The sequence below is a fragment of the Mercurialis annua genome, linkage group LG1-X, assembly GCF_937616625.2.
Source record: "Mercurialis annua linkage group LG1-X, ddMerAnnu1.2, whole genome shotgun sequence".
NCBI lineage: Eukaryota > Viridiplantae > Streptophyta > Magnoliopsida > Malpighiales > Euphorbiaceae > Mercurialis > Mercurialis annua.
This window is the reverse complement of record NC_065570.1, coordinates 64,649,352-64,675,565: the sequence shown is the minus strand read 5'-3', so window position 1 is coordinate 64,675,565 and position 26,214 is coordinate 64,649,352. Positions and strand designations below refer to the sequence as shown.

Sequence of the window (26,214 nt, the reverse complement as noted above, 5' to 3'; positions counted from 1 at the left end):
GACCTTTTTTTATTACAAGTTAGATTTTGATGTACCAAAGGATTGTTGATATAGCGTCCAAAAACGGAGGAGGCTTCTCTTATTATATAGTATGTAGTATATTCTAATAAAATATAAATAAAGACTTAAAAACACCCGACCTTTTAAATCCTTTTCAATCATATTCTGACGTTAAAAGATGGTTAATTTTCAATCAAATTAGTATACCGATCAATTATGCAATGACACGTGGCGGTACATTACAATGTCTAGTCAGTGTTTTTTTAGATCAGTATACCAATTTGCCAAAAACTGAAAATTGGTTATTGACATTGCCAAATTTTAAAGTTTATGTTGTAATTGTAAATTAGGGTAAAGTTCGTGATTCAATTTGCGATTAACCCATAAAATTTTAATATAATTTCAAAAAAAAGTTCAAAATGTTTTACTTTTCTGAACGAGTAAACCTACACAAAATAAATGGAAGATATATTGTAATGAATAACTCTCCATGCTAGTATAATTTTGGTTTATTTGCATATAAAATTCCAACTTTTTACATTTGTAACGATTTAAACACAACATTTAAAACTTATATAATAAAGCCCAACATTTCATTTTTTGACATTTTACAGCCTAAAGTTATTATCCGATATTGTTTCAATCATTAAAAATTGCCAAAACGTCTTCTTTTGGTGAAGAAAAAATGTCTTGGTGCTAGAAAATGCAAAGAAATGAAAAACTGGGCCTTTTATGCCAATTTTTAAAAGTTATGTTTATATCGCAACAAACACGAAAGGTGGAGATTTTATATGCAAATAATCGAATAAGTTTTTTAAATCGGGAAAGATTATTTCGGTCTATAAGTTTATACAACATAATTAGTTATATCTAATTTTAGCCATTAAAATTAGATATATTTAAAAAAATATAATTTCAGATCAAACATATTTAAAAGTTTTGTTTTATTATTTCATCTCTATTTGGATCTATTTGGTCTGATTTGATAAAGTTTTGTACATATTTACTATTAATTGATTAAATTAGGATCTACTTATTCTGCGATACAATTTTACAAGTCGAAATGATCTTATCCTCCATCATATATAATATAAAGGGTTAATGTCAAAAAAAATCACAAATTTTACACGTTTTTTCATTTTAATCGCGCAGTTTAAATTTTCTCATTTTTATGCACGAACTACCATTTTTTTTCAAATTCATGCACGTATGCTGAGGTGGCACTCATTCATTAGTGTAAAATGACCTCCTGTAATACCCCAAAATATTTTAAGATAATTACGTCGTGCCACGTGTCGTGATTTCCGATAAATTAAATTAAGAAGAATTTAATTTAATTATATCGGGAAATTTGAATAAATTTTAATAAGTCAATTAGCGGGATTTGGGGATTTAACTTCAGAAATTAATATAAAATAATTTATAAATCCCGTAAGGAATTTTATTTCGCCAAAGTCCGCGAAATAATTTATAGTATTTATGGTAAAAGTTTCAAGTCAATCGGAGACTGTTTAAAATTTGGACGCGAATAGGTTTTGGACTAAATTGAAACTTTTGAAAAGTTTCAAGGACCAAAGTGCAAGTTAGCCAGATATATATATAAAAACCCTTCAGATGAAGGATCCAGACACTCCATTCCTTTCATTCCTTTCGCTCGTCAGTTCATCGCCGTTTCCGTCGCTCGATTCCGTTTCTCGTCCATTTTCGACGTTTAATAACTCGAATTGATCGTATTCACGAGGCGAATCACGGTAAGCTTGACGTTTTACCGTTTCGTTGATTATATTTTGAGTTATATTGATTCAAAGTTTTAGGCCACGAAACGATTTTATCGTTTATTCGATTATAGGATCGTATTTGGGTGTTTTGAAGTTAGAAATAGCGTTTTAGTTACGTTTTGAGCGTTTTGGCACGATGGAGCACGTCGGAAAACGATTTCCGGGCAAAAGCCCGTGGCTGTGCGTCCCACAGCCGAGCTGTGCGAACGCACAGCAGGACTGTGCGAACGCACAGTCAATGGACTGTGCGAACGCACAGTCAACTGTGCGAACGCACAGTCAGGTGACTGTGCGAACGCACAGTCATGGACTGTGCGAACGCACAGTCTGCTAGGACTGTGCGAACGCACAGTCACACCGTGCAGACGCACAGTCCCCTGTGCAATCGCACAGGCAGACGTGCGTACGCACAGTGTTTTCGTCTATCGACCTAGTTCTTCGAGAAATTTTATACGCGCATATCGAGACGTGAAATGGGTTAGTAATTGATTAATGTGAGACATTAACCTAATGAAGTTAAAAGTGATATTTTATCCATAAACGAGTTTGATACCGTTTATCGGGATAATCACGTGAGAGGCACGATGGTTAATAAAGCTCAGTGTGTCTAGTCTTGAGTCTAGAGTCAATCTTAGAATAGGATTCTGATGTCAGTCAAATGTTTTGAAATTTGTTTTAGATCCAGCAAGGCAAGAAGGAGCTGGACCAGGAGTTCGGGAAGCTTGACGTTCTAAAGCCCCGACGTATTTTTGGATAAGCGTTTTCTGTGAGTTTATACGATTTGCTTTTAAAGTATTTAACTAAGCAATTATTTTATATTGCTTTATATTTGAATTGCATGTTTTATATGCGAAACACTTTTATGAATTGCGTATATATTTGATTTGAAACCGGTATTGATCCGATGGAACGTGCTACCTATTGGGCGACAATAGGACTGTGTGATCACCAGTTTTAATATGACTCAGCTGGGAGCTGATGATGAGTATGAGATTTACGATTGGATTATGATTTAGATACGCAGAGTGAACTCGGCTACGGTGTAGCCTGGAAGTCCCCGTATCTAGTGGCTGGGCCACCAGCGAGTTGGACTCGCAATTGATATTTATGATTGGGTTGATCGACTGATTATTAGTATGTTTGAGGATTAAGGTTTCAATCGGATCTTATACTTGGCTGCATATGATTGATTGCGATTTTACATTTTATTTGAATACTTATTAGTAAATGTATGAACTCACTCAGTATATCCCAATATACTGACCCCTCACAGATTTCCTTTCAGGATAAAGACGCTTTGAAGCAACGGACTTCTATCCTACTTCCAGAAGTCTGTATTTTTGAGTATGTAAAGAAACAGTACTTTACTCTTAGAGCTGCAGTAGATAGGTATTTTGTGAGTCAGCTGTAATATATAGTTTTCTGTAAATATTACTCTAACGTTTTAAAGTTTTAAACGTTTTACGCTTGCTGCGTTATTTATATGTGGTGACTGCCAGAGGATATGTGTGCCTGGCATGTGTGCTTCTGCATGACGTTTACATTTATAATTGCGAAAAATTATTTTACGTTTTTAGGCTTGCTACGGGTTTCGGAGCAACCACTCCCATTCCCTAGCGCCGGTCTCGGCCCTGAGATTGGGTCGTGACAAAGTTGGTATCAGAGCATGGTCCAGTTACCATTGCTTATGTCAGAAGAGTGATTGATTTTCATAGGAGTCTACTGCAGCACATAGGACTCGAGTCTTGTCTTGTCTTTGTTACGTATTCATTTGATTTTCAAACTTTCAGCTTTCCCTCTAGGTTGTGAGTCTGTCTTACGTGTGTGTTCGCTTGTGATGAGATGCGCGTTTATTACGGTATGCGTTTGCAATAATATGCGGTTATGTGGCTAAATAACGCTGTTTGTCTTGGTCAGGATGTCTGACCAACGACAAGAACTAGAGCGAGCTGCCGCTGCAGCACGTAACGTTATAGAAGGGGCGCATGACGTCCATCCAGAAGCTCAAGATGAGTCTTCTGTTCAGGGAGGAGGTGGTGGCCAAGAGGCCCAGGCGCAGGCACCTGGAGTGCAAGCGCAAGCCCAGCAACCTAATGTTGTGGGTTTCGATCTGAATCAGTTTCTTACGGGAATTGCGGCTATGCAAGCCAATCAGGCTGAGGTACAGAATATGCATCGTGAGCAACTACAGCAGCAACAGTTACGCAATGTGGCTTTCACTGATCGAGATATCGTTTTGGCCTATATGCGCCTTAAGCCAACTAAGTTCGACAGTACAGGTGATGCTCTTGATTTCCTCGAAGAAGTAGAACGTAATGCTCGACGCCTGCAAGCTAATGAGAGACAGACCATCATTATGGTGGAAATGTCATTGAAAGGACCCGCGAAAGATTGGTTTCAGCAGCACATTCAGCCAACTATGGATACTATGACCTGGGCTGAATTTGCAAACCACTTTAGGGAATACTTTTTACCATATGCAGTGACAGAGAGTTATCGTAGCCAGTGGTTGACCCTGAGTAGAGGCAATCGGTCTGTGCAAGAGTATGTGACGGAGTTTATCAGGGTGAGTAGGTTTGCACCAGACCTGACTACAGACCCAGTCAGAGTGAACTCGAGGTTTGTAGAGGGTCTAGGAGCTGAATTTGTGAGTCTGACGTCTGATATCGGAAGAACCCTAGTGCAACTGATTGATAGTGCTAGGCAAATGGAAGTTTCTCTGATTCGTTTTGGAAGAATTCCTGACCCTTCCAATGTTGCACTTGTGAGAGATAATACGTTTCGTAGCGTACAGTGCGCACCTACCCGATCATATGCTGGGAATTATTCTCGACCTCCATCACGTCAGCAGAGAAATAAGAGAGCTCGATATGGAACTAGAGTCAGTACTTCAGGCACTGGATTTAGTGCCAGATCGATGAGTGACATGGGAGGCGGAGTTCCCATATGTCTGAACTGTAATAGGAGGCACTATGGCGCGTGTTACACTGCTAGTGGAGCATGTTTTAACTGTGGTCAACGGGGCCATTTTGCTAGAGATTGTCCAAGGCAGATGCCCCAAGGTTCGATGACTACTGTAGTACAGCCTTCCTATCAACAGCAGAGAACTGCGCAGCAGATAGCGTCAGGATATGATCAAACAGGAAGTACCTTCACTGGCCAGAGAGGCCGTGGCTATGGAAATCGTGGAGGAAGAAATGGCGGAGGACGCGGTACTGGTCAGACTTCGCAGGCTGGCGGGAGTCAGGCCAGAGTCTTTGCACTGAATCCTCAGGAGGCTCAGGCTTCCAATGCGGTGGTGCAAGGTACCTTTTCTATCGCTTCTCAAGACGCTCTAATTTTATTTGATCCGGGCGCTACGCATTCGTTTGTTTCACCTAGTTTTGCTAGTAAATTAGGAGTGCAACCAGCATATCTTAGGAACCCTTTATCTGTAGCTACCCCAGTTGGCGAGAGTGTGGAAGTTAGTATCGTTTATCCGTCCTGTCCTGTGAGAGTTCAAGGACGAGATTTGTTAGTTGACTTGATTTTACTCGAAGTATTAGCTTTTGATGTCATATTAGGAATGGATTGGCTAGCTCAGCACTACGCCAATGTGGATTGTCGAAAGAAGACGGTGACGTTTAACACGCCTGGAATTGAAGCAGTTTCAATTCAGGGTGATAGAATGGAATCTTCTGCAAGTATCATTTCAGCTATTAAAGCTTGTAGTATGTTGAAGAAGGGATGTCAAGGATTTTTAGCGATAGTACGAGACACAGAGAAGAAAAGTATAAATTTAAGTGACGTGCCAGTTGTGTCAGAGTATACAGACGTTTTTCCAGAAGAATTACCTGGATTACCCCCAGACCGCGAGATTGAGTTCTGTATCGAATTGGCTCCTGGCACGAAGCCAATATCGATACCACCTTATCGAATGGCGCCAGCAGAGCTCAAAGAACTTAAGGATCAATTAGAAGAATTGTTTGATCGTGGTTTTATCAGACGGAGTGTATCCCCATGGGGTGCACCAGTGCTATTTGTGAAAAAGAAGGATGGATCGTTTCGATTATGTATTGACTATCGACAGCTGAACAAGGTGACGATTAAGAATAAGTATCCGTTACCTAGGATCGATGATTTGTTCGACCAGTTACAAGGAGCGAAATACTTTTCCAAGATTGATCTGAGATCAGGTTATCATCAGCTAAAGATTCGCGATGACGATGTTCAGAAGACTGCTTTCCGAACTCGATATGGACATTACGAATTCCTCGTTATGTCATTCGGATTGACGAACGCCCCAGCAGCCTTCATGGATTTGATGAATAGAATATTCAAACCGTACTTGGATCAGTTCGTGATCGTGTTCATCGACGACATTTTAATCTATTCGAGTACAAAAGAAGAGCACGCACAATATTTGCGGATGGTACTACAGACGCTAAGAGAGCATCAGCTTTACGCCAAATTCTCTAAATGTGAATTTTGGCTAACGGAAGTGGCTTTCTTAGGTCATGTGGTTTCACAAAGCGGCATTAAGGTTGACCCAAAGAAGATTGAAGCTGTGATAGAATGGAAACGACCCGAATCAGTTACGGAAGTTAGAAGCTTCCTTGGTTTAGCGGGATATTATAGACGATTTGTACAGGACTTTTCGAAGATCGCTGTACCTTTAACGAAGTTAACTCAGAAGAACGTGAAATTCAACTGGACGGACCAGTGTGAACTCAGTTTTCTGAAATTGAAGGAGTGTTTAACGACGGCACCAGTCCTAACGTTACCAGAAGGAACGGAAGGATTCACAGTTTACTGTGACGCGTCAAGAGTTGGGCTAGGATGTGTCCTTATGCAACACGGTCGAGTGATTGCATACGCTTCGCGACAGCTCAAGAAGCACGAAACGAACTACCCCACGCATGATCTAGAGCTAGCAGCGGTGATTTTTGCATTAAAGATTTGGAGACATTATTTGTACGGCGCTACGTGCGAAATCTTTACAGATCATAAGAGTCTCAAGTACATTTTTGACCAACGAGAGTTAAACCTCAGACAGCGGAGATGGATGGAGCTACTGAAAGATTATGACTGCACGATACAATACCATCCAGGCAAGGCCAATGTAGTGGCAGATGCCTTAAGCAGGAAGTCAGCTGGAAGTCTCGCGCACGTTACAACGACATGGCGGAGGCCATTAATCAACGAGATACATACGATGTTTAGCCAAGGAGTGGAGTTCGAGATCTCATCTCTCGGAAACCTAATGGCTCAGTTAACGGTACGATCGACGTTGATTGATCAGATCAAAGAGTTGCAAGCAGACGACCCTCAATTGACGCATCTAATCGAGGAAGTTCAACAAGGAAAGAGTCAAGATTTCAGTATTGTCAACGGAATCTTGAAATACGGCAGTCGAATGTGCGTTCCAGATGTGGAAGACTTAAGACAGAAGATCATGGAAGAGACTCATGGAACGATTTATAGCGTTCATCCTGGTTCCACGAAGATGTACCATGACATCAAATCAACGTATTGGTGGAGCGGAATGAAGAAGGATATCGTAGAGTTCGTGGCGAAATGCCCGACTTGTCAACAAGTCAAGTTGGAGCATCAACGGCCTTACGGATTTCTTCAACCATTACCCATTCCGGAGTGGAAGTGGGAGCAGATCACGATGGATTTCGTAATCGGACTACCCAAGACACAGAAAGGTTTTGACTCTATTTGGGTAATCGTGGATCGTTTGACGAAGTCAGCGCACTTCATTCCTATCAAGACGACTTATTCTGCAGCAAAGTTAGCGGAGATTTATATCACTAAGATTGTGAGCCTACACGGAGTTCCCGTGTCAATCGTTTCCGACAGAGGTTCCGTATTTACCTCTCATTTCTGGAAGAGCTTACAAGACGCGCTGGGAACGCGATTGAATTTCAGCACTGCGTTTCACCCTCAGACAGACGGTCAGTCTGAACGGACGATTCAAACGTTAGAAGATATGCTTCGACTTTGCGTATTAGACTTTGGAGGTAGTTGGGATACGTACCTACCCCTAGTCGAGTTTGCCTACAACAACAGCTATCATTCAAGCATCGAGATGGCTCCTTACGAAGCATTATATGGGCGAAAATGTCGATCTCCTATTTGTTGGGACGAAGTCGGTGAACGAAAGCTCACTGGAGCAGAGATCATCCAGATTACGTCAGAGAAAGTTCCGTTGATAAAGCAGCGTTTGAATACTGCTTCCAGTCGACAGAAGAGTTACGCGGACCCCAAGAGGAAGGATATCGAATTTCAGCTCGGAGACTACGTGTTTCTCAAAGTGTCACCGATGAAGGGAATAATTCGTTTCGGAAAGAAGGGTAAATTGGCTCCGAGATATGTCGGACCATATCAGATCGTGGAGCGTATAGGCTCAGTTGCCTATAAGCTAGACTTGCCACAGGAGATGTCGCAAGTTCATCCTGTCTTTCATATTTCCATGCTTCGGAAATATGTACCAGATCCTTCTCGAATAATTCAACCGCAAGTGGTGGACGTGAGCGAGGAACTAACATACGAAGAACGACCAGTGCAGATTGTCGATACCCAGATACGACAACTGCGAACGAAGAGAATCCCTATGGTGAAAGTTCTTTGGAGAAGTCAATCTGTAGAAGAGTGCACGTGGGAGACAGAGGAGGATATGAGGCAAAAGTACCCATATCTATTTACGCAAGGTACGTGGCTAACTTTTAAATTCGAGGACGAATTTATTTTAAGGGGGGGTGAATGTAATACCCCAAAATATTTTAAGATAATTACGTCGTGCCACGTGTCGTGATTTCCGATAAATTAAATTAAGAAGAATTTAATTTAATTATATCGGGAAATTTGAATAAATTTTAATAAGTCAATTAGCGGGATTTGGGGATTTAACTTCAGAAATTAATATAAAATAATTTATAAATCCCGTAAGGAATTTTATTTCGCCAAAGTCCGCGAAATAATTTATAGTATTTATGGTAAAAGTTTCAAGTCAATCGGAGACTGTTTAAAATTTGGACGCGAATAGGTTTTGGACTAAATTGAAACTTTTGAAAAGTTTCAAGGACCAAAGTGCAAGTTAGCCAGATATATATATAAAAACCCTTCAGATGAAGGATCCAGACACTCCATTCCTTTCATTCCTTTCGCTCGTCAGTTCATCGCCGTTTCCGTCGCTCGATTCCGTTTCTCGTCCATTTTCGACGTTTAATAACTCGAATTGATCGTATTCACGAGGCGAATCACGGTAAGCTTGACGTTTTACCGTTTCGTTGATTATATTTTGAGTTATATTGATTCAAAGTTTTAGGCCACGAAACGATTTTATCGTTTATTCGATTATAGGATCGTATTTGGGTGTTTTGAAGTTAGAAATAGCGTTTTAGTTACGTTTTGAGCGTTTTGGCACGATGGAGCACGTCGGAAAACGATTTCCGGGCAAAAGCCCGTGGCTGTGCGTCCCACAGCCGAGCTGTGCGAACGCACAGCAGGACTGTGCGAACGCACAGTCAATGGACTGTGCGAACGCACAGTCAACTGTGCGAACGCACAGTCAGGTGACTGTGCGAACGCACAGTCATGGACTGTGCGAACGCACAGTCTGCTAGGACTGTGCGAACGCACAGTCACACCGTGCAGACGCACAGTCCCCTGTGCAATCGCACAGGCAGACGTGCGTACGCACAGTGTTTTCGTCTATCGACCTAGTTCTTCGAGAAATTTTATACGCGCATATCGAGACGTGAAATGGGTTAGTAATTGATTAATGTGAGACATTAACCTAATGAAGTTAAAAGTGATATTTTATCCATAAACGAGTTTGATACCGTTTATCGGGATAATCACGTGAGAGGCACGATGGTTAATAAAGCTCAGTGTGTCTAGTCTTGAGTCTAGAGTCAATCTTAGAATAGGATTCTGATGTCAGTCAAATGTTTTGAAATTTGTTTTAGATCCAGCAAGGCAAGAAGGAGCTGGACCAGGAGTTCGGGAAGCTTGACGTTCTAAAGCCCCGACGTATTTTTGGATAAGCGTTTTCTGTGAGTTTATACGATTTGCTTTTAAAGTATTTAACTAAGCAATTATTTTATATTGCTTTATATTTGAATTGCATGTTTTATATGCGAAACACTTTTATGAATTGCGTATATATTTGATTTGAAACCGGTATTGATCCGATGGAACGTGCTACCTATTGGGCGACAATAGGACTGTGTGATCACCAGTTTTAATATGACTCAGCTGGGAGCTGATGATGAGTATGAGATTTACGATTGGATTATGATTTAGATACGCAGAGTGAACTCGGCTACGGTGTAGCCTGGAAGTCCCCGTATCTAGTGGCTGGGCCACCAGCGAGTTGGACTCGCAATTGATATTTATGATTGGGTTGATCGACTGATTATTAGTATGTTTGAGGATTAAGGTTTCAATCGGATCTTATACTTGGCTGCATATGATTGATTGCGATTTTACATTTTATTTGAATACTTATTAGTAAATGTATGAACTCACTCAGTATATCCCAATATACTGACCCCTCACAGATTTCCTTTCAGGATAAAGACGCTTTGAAGCAACGGACTTCTATCCTACTTCCAGAAGTCTGTATTTTTGAGTATGTAAAGAAACAGTACTTTACTCTTAGAGCTGCAGTAGATAGGTATTTTGTGAGTCAGCTGTAATATATAGTTTTCTGTAAATATTACTCTAACGTTTTAAAGTTTTAAACGTTTTACGCTTGCTGCGTTATTTATATGTGGTGACTGCCAGAGGATATGTGTGCCTGGCATGTGTGCTTCTGCATGACGTTTACATTTATAATTGCGAAAAATTATTTTACGTTTTTAGGCTTGCTACGGGTTTCGGAGCAACCACTCCCATTCCCTAGCGCCGGTCTCGGCCCTGAGATTGGGTCGTGACACCTCCACCTCAGCGAATTACACCAATGGAGTCGTGACATCTCAGCACCGTGCATGAATTTGAGAAAACGTGGTAGTTCGTGCATGAAAATGAGAAAATTTAAACTACGTGATTAAAATGAGAAAACGTGTAAAGTTGGTGAATTTTTATGACATTAAACCTAATATAAATGACTAGACTTGAATTAAATAAAAGGAGCTCAATTGAATAATTTCATTCCTCCCTTGATGATCTTGGACTATAAAGTTGTACTGATCTTCCATTTATTCCTTGTATTGGTCTTGCATTTGAATTTGATTTCTGCAAATTTATAATCTAGCTTATGAATAAAGATAATCACATCAAAATTTAGTCAATTTGCAATAAAAGCATTAGTTTTGCTAGCAACTTACATCATGGCTTGCTGCACGAAGTAGATTCACTTGTTTTCTACTAACAGTTCTCACCTGAAATTAAACTTATCATTTTAATAATATTGTTAATTAATTGCAATGGAATACTAAATTGTCATTCAGGTCGTTGTTTTAAAAATCTAACCAGATTGTTCTGTTCAATCGGTTTAACGATAAGCCGAAGGCCACTGCGGTCGGTTCCTCTTTAAAACTGAAAGTGTGATTAAACCGACGGAAAAAAATGTACAAACCAGTGAATAATAAATACAGACATTTTTGTAAATTTGATTAAAATTCTTCTTTTTTTCTTTTAAAAACCTATAAAATCTCCTATTTGAAGTATGATTATATTATTTTGGGTTAATTACATATAAAATCACCACCTTTACACGAAATTGCAAAAATAACTCGACCTTTAAAACATGGCAATTCAGGGCACCACCTTTCATTTTTTTCCAAAAATAACATGAACACATTTTTAGTGGCGTTTTTGCTGACGTGGCATGACACGTGGCACTCCCATTGGGTTTCCAAGTCAGCAAAATTTTATCTAAAAACATGCCCATGTTGTTTTTGAAAATAAATGAAAGGTGGTGCCCTGAATTGACACGTTTTAAAGGTCGTGTTATTTTTGAAAATTCGTGTAAAGATGGTGATTTTATATGTAATTAACCCTATTATTTTTGTTAGTGCCGCTTTACATGTTTCACATGTGACTCGTAGTGTGACTCTTCAAATTATAATAATTATATTTATGAATTAGTATAATTGTATTTAGTTAATAATTATTTCTATAAAAAATAAATTATATTTAAGTATAAAAAATCAAATAATAATTAAAATTGTAGTTTTTTTATATATAATTAAAATTATAGTTAATTAGAAATAGTTTATCTTATTTAATATTTTAAATAATTTTTTTAATAGTTTAATTTTTTTAATTGATATTCAAGTTTTATAACTATAGAGAATATAAATTGAAAATACAAATAGTAATTTATTAGAAGTAGTTTACCGTAGTAGGAAGTTTAGATGATAATAATGAAAATAGAAATTATTAAATATTAAAAATAGTCTATTTTAGTTAGTACTCTAGGCAATTTTCTTAACATAATAGTTTATTTTAATTAGTATTCTAACATTAATAATTATTTTGATATTTTTTAATTAATAATTATATTTTATAAAATAAAAAAGGACATTAATCGTAAATGTGGTTGTCTCCTCCTCCCCTAAATATATAATAATAATTATAAAAGTCTAATTACTAAAAGAATATATAACCTTTTCAATTTTTTTATTTATAGCCCAATCTCTTAAAAACGTCATTGAAATTTAATTTTGGTAAGTACATTTTAATTGTAACCAGCATAATATATTTATTTAAAAAACCATCATTAAATTTTTTTATTTATGACTAGACCTAAATTATCGAAAGATATTTATTAAAATTGGGCTACAATTGACAACATTAAAAATATTTTGTCATAAATAAAAGAAAAGATTTGGCATTTCTTAAAAAACATTGAAAAGTTGAAATAAAAATATGAATCTTTTTGGGCAACTAAGCCAATTACAAATATAGTTATTTTTAAGCAAAATGTATCTATCTATCTATCCACAATTATGTCACGTTTGCCAAATATACTAAAGTTTTAAAATTTTGCCAATTTGATCCATTTTTTTCTGCCAAATAATACATACAACTTCTTAGAGATAACTTTTTGTAATTTTATAGGCCCAATTATTTAAAAAAATCCCACCTTGTAACATTTATTCGTTTATACCTTGATTTAGGAAAAAGTTCATTTGTACCCTTTTTTTGATTTTTCGTTTTCGTCTCTACCCTAAAAAGCTAATTTTACCTTTTTTCATTTGAAAAAAATATTCAAAAATGATCCTTTATATTTAGCTTATATTCTAATTAAACATTAATATTATTAATCATTTATAATGTTTTCATTCTTTAATTAATTTAATTGTCAAAAATTTAAATTTTAGGGTAGAGATGAAAACGAAAAATCAAAAAAAGGGTACAAATGAACTTTTTCCTACGTGAGGGTATAAACGAAAAAATGTTATAAGGTGGGGTTATTTTAAATAATTAGGCCAATATTATATATCCACGTGTGGAAAATTCATCTTACTTGGCATGTGCATTATGTCACATCAGCTAAAACTCAAGTATATACATATTTGACAATACTCACAACGATGATGGATCAAATTAGTAAGTTTTTATTTAACAAATGATGTATAACTGTGAATATATAAATATTTTTTATTTTTATTCAACCGGTCGTTAAACCGATTATCAATGGCCATATCAATTCGGTCACTGGTTTAGTTTTTAAAACTTTAGGACAATTAACCTTTCTAACAATAGTCCAGAGAACATTCTCGGTGCAAGGAGGAGTTGTAAGCGATCCGATGTATCTGTAATACTCTCTACTTCCTAATTTTATGTCTTTTGGATTAATTATGCCAGCCAGAGTCTCATTTTCTTTGGTGCCAGCAACCAATCTTAATCGCTCTTCCAACTGTATTGAGCAAATCATAAATATATATATTTAATATGATTCAAAAAATCCAAATTCTTTTACTTATTTTTGCAAATTCACCAAAAATTTCGATTTCACTAAATTTAGCCCCATAAAGAGGCCAACATCAATTTTATCTTAACTCACTAATTATTCAATTTAATATGTATTTAACCGCCCTCAATGATGAATTAAAAAGATTATATTTATATTTTAATTTATTTTTATTGATTTACACATTAATTGAATAATTTTTGAAGTTGAGCTAAGATTGTTATCAACTAATTATAAAAAAAAAATATTATTGTCAACTTTTAATACTGTGCTGAAATTAAAAAACTTAAAATTTACAGTTAAATTTGTAAAAAATTGAGATTTAAGTTTATTTTAACATGTTTAATTCATTATTATTTTCGTGTCATAAACGGATTAACCTTTTTATGACCCAAATCTGTATTTAAATACAATCTAAACTCACTTAATTTCGTGTGGTGCCGAAAATTATCAATGCTTATCTATGGAGGAAAAAAATAGAAAAGCAGTGAGATGAAATGATTTTATTGAAACGCTTACTGAAGACAAGAAGGAGTCTGGTCTTCCAATTTTGTATATTATTCCAACTACAGCAACCTTGCCATCTTTGCTTTTATGTACCTTATGGATCTCTAGGTCATGACTGTAATTATACACGGAATATTAATTTAGTGTTTTTTTAATGTCTTTCAAATTGATAGAAAATTTAGGATAAATATAAATATTATAAAAATTAATTCATTTAAATAAAATGAATTAATTTATAAAATTATTCAATATTTATCCTTAGTTGATATAGTAATAATGTTCTTAATTTTTAATAATTTTTATTTTTTAATGCATTCCACTACAGTTAATAAATGTATATAAGATATTTAATTGTTTAAGTTTTCTATCTTTAAAAAGTAAAAATGAAAATATTATTTATCAATTTGGAATAGAAATAGTACTAAATTGGCTTTAATTAGATTTGAATTTAACAGAAAATATCTCTTGTAATAACCGAACCGACCCAACTCGGACTCAATTTATAATCAGTAAGAAAAAAAATACTGACATTAGTTAGGAAGGAGTTCAATTGAATTATTACTTAATTAAGCATACCGTTTGCCATTAATGGTGTGCTCAGAAGGGGAATGCCAGTGACATTGTTTGAGAATATATTCAGTGCCCTTAATTTTCAGAGTTCCACCTCCAGGTTGCCATTTCAACTGCATTCACAATTATAAAAATAAACAAATTAAGACTTGAAATTAGGGCTTTTTCGGTAACAAATTAAGACTAGAAATTAGGTTTTTCTTGTTGGATATATATTTTGGTTAGATGAAAAAAAATAATTTCAGTTCGGTTTGATTTGATTTTAAAAATAACAAAAATTTAGTTTATTTTTATGCAAAACGAATTGGAAATCCATTTATCGATTTGAACTTTTTTTATAAATATTGATTTAGCTCAGTGTAAAAATTCAAAATTTTAATCGGTCTCAGTTTTAACTTTTAACCTATGAAGTATGATTTTGTTATCTCTACCCATAACTATCAAAGTAATTAATGAAATTTTCTGATCAGATATGGTATTTAAACCTAAAGTCTGGGTTAAAACTTCTTATGGTTACTAAATTATAAATTTACATTTTAATAATATCGTTTTCTTTTAACTTCATCTTTCATCTTTTTTTAACAACGGAAAATTACTCGGACTATTCAGGAAAATTATTATATATGTGACAAAAAAAAAATACGTGGCATCCAAATTTTTTTGTCGCCACGTAAGCAATTTATTACTAATCTCTTGTTTTGATAAAAAAAAAAGTTAAATTGTCAAAATGTAAAAAATAAAACGATTATAAAAATATATATAAAGTCTATACTTTAGTAGCCCTAATATTTTTAAACCCTCCTAAAAATTAAAGTTGCTTTTTCTTTACTATACTTATCGAGAATTTATTAGATAAAGTTAGTACACTACATCATCCATGAACTGAGCCAATCAAATTATAATTCGTCATTAAAATAATGATACTATTGTAATCTCATCATTAAAATGTATAAAAAAATAAGAGCAAATTACTCTAAAACTCCTCACGTTTATCATAATTCACAGTTTGATACCTCTTGTTTGAAAATCAAATGATTTGTTATCTCAGTTTTGATTTTTTAAACTATAAGGTCCTTCTGTTAGTTCCGTTAATAATTTGATATTTACTTTCAAACGATTTGATACCTCAGTTTCAATTATATAAACAATTTGGTAGCTCACTTTTAATTATATTAACGGTTTGTTACCTCAGTTTTAAACGATTTGGTACCTCACGTTTCATTCCGTTAATGGTTTGATACCTCACGCTTCATTCCGTTAATGATTTGATACCTCACGCTTCATTCCGTTAATGATTTGATACCTATATTTAACATAAGGGCCTTAATTATAGTTTATAAAATCAAATTAAGGTACCAAATCGTTTGATTTTCAAATAAGGGGTATCTAACTGTGAATTATGACAAACTTGAGGGACCTTAGAGTAATTTGCTCAAAAAATAACAACCAAATTTACATTAATGTCATCATTTTAATGACGTGTTATAATGTGATTGGCTCAGTCTATAGATGATGTTGTGGACGGAGATTACCGAGCCTACCTATAAATTTATCATATTTATCATATTTCACCAAGCTTTGAATTAATCTCACTTTATTTTTTAAAAATTTGAGTGTTTAATTATTCATAAATTACCATGATATCATGACCTCTTTTCTTAAGAGTAGCATTTGAAGGTTGATATCTTCTTTTAAGAGTTCCTAATTGAGGAACAATTTTAACTTTTTCATTAAGAAGATCAATTGGAGACTGCATGGATCCATTGCTACATGCCCTCCATTCTCTATGAAGCTCTCCCCATTTACCGGGCCCCTTTCTACTATTCTTGTAATCAAACCCATGCTCATCCGCTCCATCTACACAACATTAACACAAATGCACAAGGTTATAAGATGTATAAATTCCGTGGTGGAGTCAGAATTTCTACAAAATAGCGAATTTAATATGACGGTTGTAGGCACGGAAAAAGTAAAACATGAACCGACCGGTCTCCCCAACGAGACGGTCCAGACAAATGAGCTAATTTATATGAGATCTCTAGCCGACGGAGGGGGCGACACACACTCCCGCACCCACTCCCTCCCCTCCTATGTGTAATTGTAGCGAAACAAATGGAATATCCATTTTTAAAAAACGGGTTTGATTTCGTTTTTCGACATGCATGCATGTCCTAGACTGAAAAACAAATTGAAAAGAGAAATAAAGCCTTACGGTATTGTTGAGATGCTGTAGGGATGACATGGAGGAGAAAATAAATGAGCAAAGTGATATAAAAGAGTTGAAATATTGCTATCTCTTTCATATCTTTTTTTCTTTAATATTAGTTTTGCAGTTAGATTAATTTTGATGTACCAAAAGGATTGTTGAGGTTGGAAGCACCAAAAATATAGAGCTATCTTCTTATATAGTATGTTAGTCTCTAATATGAATACATAATCAAAATCATTTAATTGTATGTGGAAATAAAAAGAATTAATATTTATTATTCTTTAGCAATTCCAATAAAAACTTTTAGTTAACTAATTAAAGTCCAATTTTAAAATAGTAAGTTTAATTATTTAACACAAGATATATAACTATAAGCAAGCAGTATTTGAGCAACACATTAGTTTTGTCTGGCCACATCAGCTAAAACATTGATATTTACTGCGTTTTATTAATTTTCAAGTTTATTATTAGTTTGTTAGAGGATACCTGTTATTGTTTTTATAGGGTAAAATCTATATGGAGTCCCCTCCAATATATCATTTTTGTTCAGAAAGCCATGTGTTATTTTTTTATTCATCGATTTCCTCTATTTATCTAATTTGTTTTTCAAATTCCTTCATTTATTAGAGTTTTAATTTTTTTTAAGCCCTTTTATATGTACTGGAAGAAAAAACATTTTAAATAGTGAGACTGGAAATAATAAAAAAAAAACATAAAATTAAATTTTGCCAAGTACGGAGATTCCAACGTGAATAATATTTGTGTAGGGGCCTCTCAAAAAGAATGATAAAATACAGGGACCTTTGTATGGATTTTACCTTTTTATAGTCTATATAAACTAAGCGTAGGAATTTTTGCACTCCACAATTTATGGTTGCACTCCATTTTTTTTTTGAAAATGACTTTATTATCCTTCATTTGAATCATTTACTATTATTTATTTTTTAGTACTCTATAATTAATCTCCCTAACCACTATCCCAATTATACTACTATTTCTTATGCAGTAACCTCCTTAGGTATTGTAGATTTATGACTATAAAATCAAAAACAAAATTACAGATATATTTTAAAATGAAATACATTTGAAAATTAAATTTGTTAGACTATTTAAACCTTATTTTTTTTATGTATCTTGTAATTGTTTGTGATTTACATTGTGTTTTATATTCTTGGAATTGTTTTAAATTTAGATTTTGTCCATATTATTTATACAATATATGAGAAAAATGTATATATTTAAAAATAAATTTATGTATCTGTAATTGTTTGTGATTTACAAAGTGTTTCATATTCTTGGAGTTGTTTTAAATTTAAATTTTGTCCATATTATTTAAACAGTATATGAGAAAAAAAATTAAAAATATATATATATATCTTGTAATTGCTTGTGATTTACATAGTTTTTTATATTCTTGGAATTTTTTTGAATTTTAGGATTTGTCCATGTTATTTATACAATATATGAGAAAAAAAATTTATTTAAAAAATAAAATTGTAAAATTTAATGAATATAGGTAATAAATTATATTATATGGTGCTATGCATTTAATTTAATTAAAAATAGATATTTTATAAAATTAATGCTATCTAATGGCCAACTTATTTCTAAAATAAATTTGACATTTTAGAATTAATTGATAAATAAATTAAAAGATGAAAATAAGTAGAAGATGATTAGAGTCGTTTGAAATAAAAAGTTACATGTCAAACAAGATTATTAAAAATCAGAAAAATTAAAAAATAATTGATAAATTGAAGCAGGGCAATGGTGAAATATTAAATTGAAGGGTTTTTAAATATAGTTTAATTGAAGGGTTTTTAAGGCGGCAGGGTCTTCCAATATCAAAGATTACAGACTTATTAATTTAGTTTATGGCCTTTTCAAGCTTCTCTCTAAGGTTCTTTTTCGGAGATTAACGCCACTTCTCGCCTATTTGGTTTCTGATAGTCAACACGCTTTTTTAAAAAGGGGAAGTATTATGGAGTTCTCTATGATAACTAATGAGCTTGTCCATTCAGCCACAGAGAGAAAGGAAAAAATGCTTGTCCTAAAGCTTGATTTCCAAAAAAAAAAAAATCACAATATTAATTGGGATTATTTGATTTCCGTGATGCGGTGTATGAATTTTCCATCTAATGGATTGAGTGGATGGTATGTTGTTTTTCTACGGCTAACACTTTGGTTCTGGTCAATGGTAGTCCGATAGAACGTTTTCCTATCATGAGAGGTGTACGACAAGGAGACCCGGTCTCCCCTTATCTGTTTGTTCTTGCCGTTGAAGGGTTAAAATAGATTCTCGTTGGTTCTTGCGCTTTGGGTCTCACTCAGGGGTATTGCTATTCTGTGGATCATGATCCTATCTCTCTTTTTCAGTTTGCGGATGACAAAATTTTATACATTCCTTTTGATATTAAAAAGCTTAGGAATTTGACGCGTATCCCTCACTGTTTTGAATTGATCTCTGATTTGACGATCAACTTTTATAGAAGTTCCATTATAAGAGTTAATGTGAATGAGGTTGACTTATTGGCAGCAGCTCAGACGGTTGGTTGTAAGATCGATTCTTTCCCGATCAAATACTTGGGTCTTCCTCTTACCAATACAAAGCTCTCTGCTAACTCTTAGGACAGTGTGGTTGAGCGTTTTAAGCCGTGTTTGGCTCTTTAGAAAGGTTCTCTGCTTTCTCCTACAGGAAGGTCGGTCCTTATTAAGTCTGTCTTATTCAGTGTTCTGGTCTATTATATGTCCAATTTCAGCATGCCTACTCTAGTTCAGAGACAGTTAGAGTCATATATGATTCGTTTTCTCTGGAAGGGGGATGGTTTTGCTAGAACTTTGTGTAGGGTCTCTTGGAAAGTCACTTGTCAGGACTTTGCTAATGGGGGTTTGGGTATTCCCAATCTACATCTTAGAAATCAGAGTCTCCTTTTTAAATGGATTTGGAATTTGAGAATTAATAATGGTAGCTCTTTATGGTTTAATGTGGTGTCTAGTTGTTCTTCGATGGTCGATTGGAATTTTTCGGTGCATGGGGATGTGAAAAAATTATCATTTATTTGAAAGGGTATTAGAAAAACTTGCTGCAATGATGTTAATGTTTGGGGAATTTTTATCAATAATTTAAAACATTCTATTGGTGATTAAGCAACTATTGCTTTATGTAATGACAATTGTTGGGTAATGGTTCGGCGTTACATATGTTTCCTCGTATTTACAAGCTTTGAAACCAAAAGACTGCTACCATCTGTGATGTCTGGGATATGGGATTGCATTGGAGACGTCGTTTAAGAGGAGCTGAAATTTGTTTTTAGGTGAGCTACAATTACGTTTTAATGATTTTAATGGCATTGTGGGGATGCAAGATGTGGTTTATTGGAATTCGAATTCTAAGTTTTTTAATCCAGCTTCTTTTATTCGATTATTTCACAATTTTTATGGACCGGTATTGATTGGTTTGAGAGATGATGCTCCATTATAATCAGCTGCAAATGTCTCTATCATGGATTCTAACCTGCTGAATCGGAGAGCTGTTACTGGAGACGGTTTACTAGCAACAGGTGAGCTGCTGAATTGGAGACCTGCTGCTTTTGGAAAACCATCGACGACCTGCTGCTACTTCTGGAAACCAACGGCGACCTGTTGATGACTCAACAAACCAACGTCCAGCTGTTGTGTATGATAATCAACGTCTTGCTGCTGATTTTCGACACCAATGTCTAGCTGCTATTTTTGATAATCAATGTCCTGCTGTTGATAATTATGAGCAAATTTCTGCTACTAGGCATAGTTCAGTTGTTGATTCAACTACTTGGGAATCAAATAGGAGTCAACTGTCGTTTGCTTCTCTTTGGAAATCTTGTGCGCCTCCAAAAGCCAAATTCTTTATTTGGCTTGCCTTACATGGTAGGATACCTTCTCTGAATTTTTTTGGTTATACGCTCTATAATCTCGATTGATAACTCTTTGTGCTTGCTTTGTGGTGTGGTGGAAACTCAATCTCATATTCTCATCCTTTGTAAATTTGCTCGAAGTGTTTGGTGTGGCGTTCGTCAAAAACTTGATATACTTTGGTCTTTTTCTAGATCCTTTGGTGATTTTATGGTACAATGGATGAATATCATTCCCAAAGGGTTGTATTGAAAACTTTGGCAGGTTTTTTCGTTTCTAGTTTTATGGGAGATGAAAATGCACAAACATCAGAGCCTTTCAGCATAAAGATTGAAGCAAGTAGGCGGTGATTTTAAACTGTTTTATTGAGGCAACTTTTATTTATAAGTGTTGTAATAGGGAGTTAAGTTATACGTGTTTCGATTTCTTTAAGTATCCGTTTTGTATTCTGTTTTCAGACGGTCGACTTTGTGTTCTCTGGTCTTTCTTTGAGTCATAGTCTTTAGTGTGCCACCTTAAATTTGCCACTTTTTGTGCAAAAGTTTAAGAGTGAAGGTTTTTTGCCTTTTCTCTTAGCCTTATATATATATATTATTCATTATAAAAAAGTTTGTTTTGAATTTTTTGAGATTTCAAAAGCATATATAGGAATTAAATTTAAAGGTAAACTAGTCTAATATTTATATTATGGAGTGTGATTATGAATGTTTGAAGTGGAAAAATCCCCACCCTCAACGAATTTTTTTTTTTACAATAAAAAATCTTTCATTAATATTAAGCAGTTATAAGTATAAGAGTTTAAAAAGAATATAACCGTTTCTAATTATCTGACTTGAAATAAGATCCAACAAAAATAAAAATTACATAACTTATGTCTAACAAAAAACTCACCAACCCTTTATAAAAAAACAAGCAACCCTTTCATAGAAAAAGGACAACAAATTTTCGTAAAAAAAGACAATCGATGCTATAAAGGTACCAAAAATAATTAATATAGCTTATAAACGATTTCATTTTCAGTCTTGAATTATATATATATATTGAAATTGATGCGCCTCGTCGATAGATTTACCAATAAAACCAAAAAAGATGAAAAGAAGTCGGCTATTTATTTTGTTCTAAAGTAATGAAAACAAATGGCTATCGCTAACGGTAAAAATAAACCATTGACGACAACCGAAGTGAAAAATAAAATAAAAACTCTTGACGGCTAAAGTTTTCTATTTGAAAGAGAAAAAGAGAAAGAAAAGTGTTAATACTTAATAGGTAAAAGGCTCATTTTAGCCTCTGAAGTCGAACTCCCTTAAAGTCGAGGTTGACTCACTTCACACCCTGTAATTGTTTAAAACGGCTCATATCGAACCGGAAATTTAACACCGTTAATTTCTACCGTCAAATGATGACGTGGCACATAGACAAAATGTTCAAAAAAGTCCTCAATGAATAAAATACTTATCAATTTTATTCTTACAAATTTTTTTAACAATTATCACCCTCTTTTTCATTTAAATAAGGCTTAAATGCACCAAAAATCACCAACTTTCGCGTGTTTTTAGTATTTAACATAATCTTTTAATTTTGGCGAAAAAGTACATGAACTTTCAAAATTTTGCAATTAACAGCACGTGTGTTTTTTCTTTGAAAAATAGTGCAATTGTTCATCCAAAACGGCGCCGTTTTAGTCTAAAACGGCGTCGTTTTATATCCAAAATGATGAAGATGTCTTTAATTGCCAAAAATTGAAAGTTGATGTACTTTTTCGCCAAAATTAAAAGTTCGTGTTAAATACTAAAAATACGCTAAAGTTCGTGATTTTTAATGCATTTAAGCCTTTAAATAATAATAATTAAAAAATATTTAAAATTAAAATATTTATTAGAACAATCGAAACACAATTAAACATTTCGAAATAAAATTAAACGCTTCAAATTTCAATTAAACGCTCCCAAATCCAACTAATTGATTTTTTTTCTAAAAAAAAAATTAATTATATCTAATCCACGCACTCACTCCCAAACACCCACTGTTACCCACACCAATAAAATAATATCCCAACTAAAAATTTAAAAAAAATAAAAAATTCAGCGGAGAAGACCCGTTCGTCTTCTCCGGACTATTCTTCCCCAAGGAAGAACAGCCGATCTGTTCTTCCCCTTAGGGAAGAACAATTAGGTCAGGTGTTCTTCCCCATGGAAGAACAGCTCGGGCTGTTCTTCCATGGGGAAGAACAGTCGGAGAAGACGAAAGGGTCGTCCTGTTTCGTCTTCTCCAGTGAATTTTTTTTCTTTTTTTAATTTTTTTGGTTTAATTAGGTATAAACTTGTAATTTTTAATTTAATTAGGCTTAAATTTGATTTTAATTGGTTTAATTAAAGTTTGATTTATTTAATTGGATATTAAAATGTTTAATTAGAGTTTTAAGTATTTAATTGTGTTTTAATTGTTTTAATAAATATTTTAACTTTAAGTATTTTTTAATTATTGATATTTAAATGAAGAAAAGGGTGAAAATGGTTAAAAAAAATTATAAATATAAAATTGATAAATATTTTAAATATTAAGAATGTTTTTGAAATTTTTCCTTACATGCCATGTCATCATTTAACTGAAGAAACTAACGGTAATATAATATGAGCCATTTTTGGAAAACTATGGGGTGTAAAGTGGCCAACCTCGACCTTAACGGCTTATTTATTCTTTTGTTTCGATCTTAGAGGCCAAAGTGAGCCTTTTGTCTACTTAATAATGTTTTTTAGGCTTGATTTTAAACGAATTAATTGGTGGTCATTAGTTTTATAATCTTTACAAACTAAATCAATACACTGGTCACTCTTTCTAATTATAATAATTAAGTCAATTTTGCCAAATTTAATTATTAAAAATTGATTCAATTCATATGGTCGCTATTGAATAGTGGTATTCGATTTAATCAACAATATAATTCAAAAAAATTAATCATTGAGTTGTTGTTATGTGAGAATAAAAAAATTATTAGGACGAATTTAATTGCAATAAAAATAGAATTCTTAATTTAAATTATAATAATTTTTTAATTAGAATTAAAAAAATGATAAACATTATGAAAAGAAAAATTATTGCACACAACCGTTACGCCATGTCATTCGTGTAACAAACCAATTGTGCGTTAGTCATGTGGAAAATTGAATGATAAAAAAAATAAGTAATAATTAAAAGATTCCCTATCGCAAATGCTCATTGGTTTGATGTAAAAATGACGTGGCGCAACGATTGCATGGGACAATCACTCTTATGAAAATATGGGTCATTTTGTCTTTTCAATTTAATATTTTATTGTAATAAGATAATAAAGAAACTTTTGTATAACCATAAAGTATAACATGTATATATGGTAACAAAAAATGTAATTTTTCAACAAGAGAATTTTAGTTCAAATTAATTATTACTAAAAAAGGAAAACATGTTCCAATATGCCACTTAAGTAGTAAAAACGGATATATTTTAGTACTAAAGTCTTGTATTTTTACTTTTTCTCTTTCTCTTCATAATAGTAAACAAGAAAGACGGACTATACTTTTTCTTTTGAAATTAGAGAACAAAGTATCAAATGGTTTGAATTTCTAATTATCTTACGTACATGATGACAAATCTCTCGTCTTAAAATTGGATATTTATAGACATTTATAGATAAATTATGCGTATGAAGCGAAGCGGAACAACTCGAAGCGAAATTGTGAAGTTTGGAGTAAAATGGAGAAAGCTAAGAAAAAGTGATCAATTCCTCAAAAGTGACGGATTCATGGTACTAGGCAAAATGAAGAAACTGGCCAGGACTACAATATGCGAATCCTTTGTGCCTAATTCCTCAAAAGTGACGGATTCCAAACCAGCCACTTTTGGGGAACTGGACAGATTTACCAGCGAACCTAAAATGTGGAAATCTTTTTCTACGCGGTTTTGGACCCAAATTCAACTACAACTCTTACAACACATCAAGGACTCCTCCTCTATATAAAAACATCTCAAGATTATGCATTGTATCTAGTTTTTCATTATTTTAGTTTACAAACAATTTGTATTTTAGCTTAATTTCGTTTAGTCCTTAGAGCTATTTCAAGACTTAATCTTTCGAAACTTGATTTAAAAACTTGTGCTCCGAATAATTCCAGATTTTTATTTTAATATTTTTATTTCAATCTCTTATCTTAATTATGTATATGTTTGTTAATTGTTTATTTACCTTAAGCATGTCTAGTTAAATTAGTTGACTTGGAATATTGTGAGTAGTATGGATGCTAGATTTAAATTGTGAAAACTAATCTTCTATCTTTCTTTGCTATTTGGACGTTATACACTATTTGTGGCTTATTACGCTTTAATCTCTTAAATTCGTCACAGTGCACTGATATAGCCCACTTGAAATCAAACATGTGGATCGCTAGCTCGTCACTTGAACGAGTTTCTCTGGAGATTATCATTGGACGCTTCAGTCCCTTATCATTTTTTACCTATCCGAAAAATAGGTGTCTATATTTATTCAATTAATATAAATTTATTAAGTTAATATTATTTAAAAAACTCTTCATATTCAATAATCTATAAATATTAATATACTAAGACTTTTTAATTTTTAGAACCGTAAAGGTTTTTAAATGTTATAAGTTTAATTAAAATTAAATTAGTTTTTAAAAATATATTTTATTTTATTTGTATAACAAAATATAACAAAATTCTTCAAACTTATAAATGAAGAGAAAAATTGTCACGACCCAAAATCATAGATCGTGACCGGTGCTAGGGAATGTGAGTGACAGCTCTGAAACCCGTAGCTAGCCTCGCAAATAATACATACAGCCATATATAAAGCAAATAACCTGCATAAAAGCAATGCTCGGGGGCAACCGAGACTCCGGCCTTAATCTAGCAATTATATCATCAATTATAATAAAATGCTCGGCACAACTCCGAGACTCCAACAACATGGCATATAATAAGTATCCAAAAATCCGAAAAATAACATTATGCCAACAACAGTGTAATAACAGTCGGACCAATCCGACAAACAATAAGTCTAAACAATAAAGACAACATACTACTACTACTACTGCGGTCTAAGAGTTTATAACGTTTGACCTTCTTTATTTAAAATAAAATAAACCTCCGAGGAATAATGAAAAACGGAAGTCAATTAGAGCGCTCAAAATGTAAACCTGAAAAATGGAAAAAACAATAGGGGTCAGATATACTAAGATGAGTTCATACTAGTATTCACATTTATTAAGCTAAAAACAATTAAAAACCTTCGAAAGCCTTTAAACACATTTTATCATTACTGAGAAGTATTGAAACTCTAAACCACAAATATATCT

At 33.8% G+C, this 26,214-nt stretch overlaps 1 protein-coding gene across 1 annotated transcript; it reads right to left on the bottom strand.

The window, feature by feature from the left end:
• Positions 1-10,916: 10,916 nt before the first annotated feature.
• On the bottom strand, positions 10,917-17,069 carry LOC126682286 (alpha carbonic anhydrase 7-like). The gene is made up of 7 exons (XM_050377901.1): positions 16,979-17,069; positions 16,403-16,617; positions 14,773-14,879; positions 14,209-14,311; positions 13,468-13,635; positions 11,096-11,149; positions 10,917-11,003 (listed from the first exon to the last, which is right to left on the bottom strand). Exons 1-7 carry the CDS (start codon positions 17,067-17,069, stop codon positions 10,917-10,919), a joined length of 825 nt encoding a protein of 274 aa, XP_050233858.1.
• Positions 17,070-26,214: the final 9,145 nt, after the last annotated feature.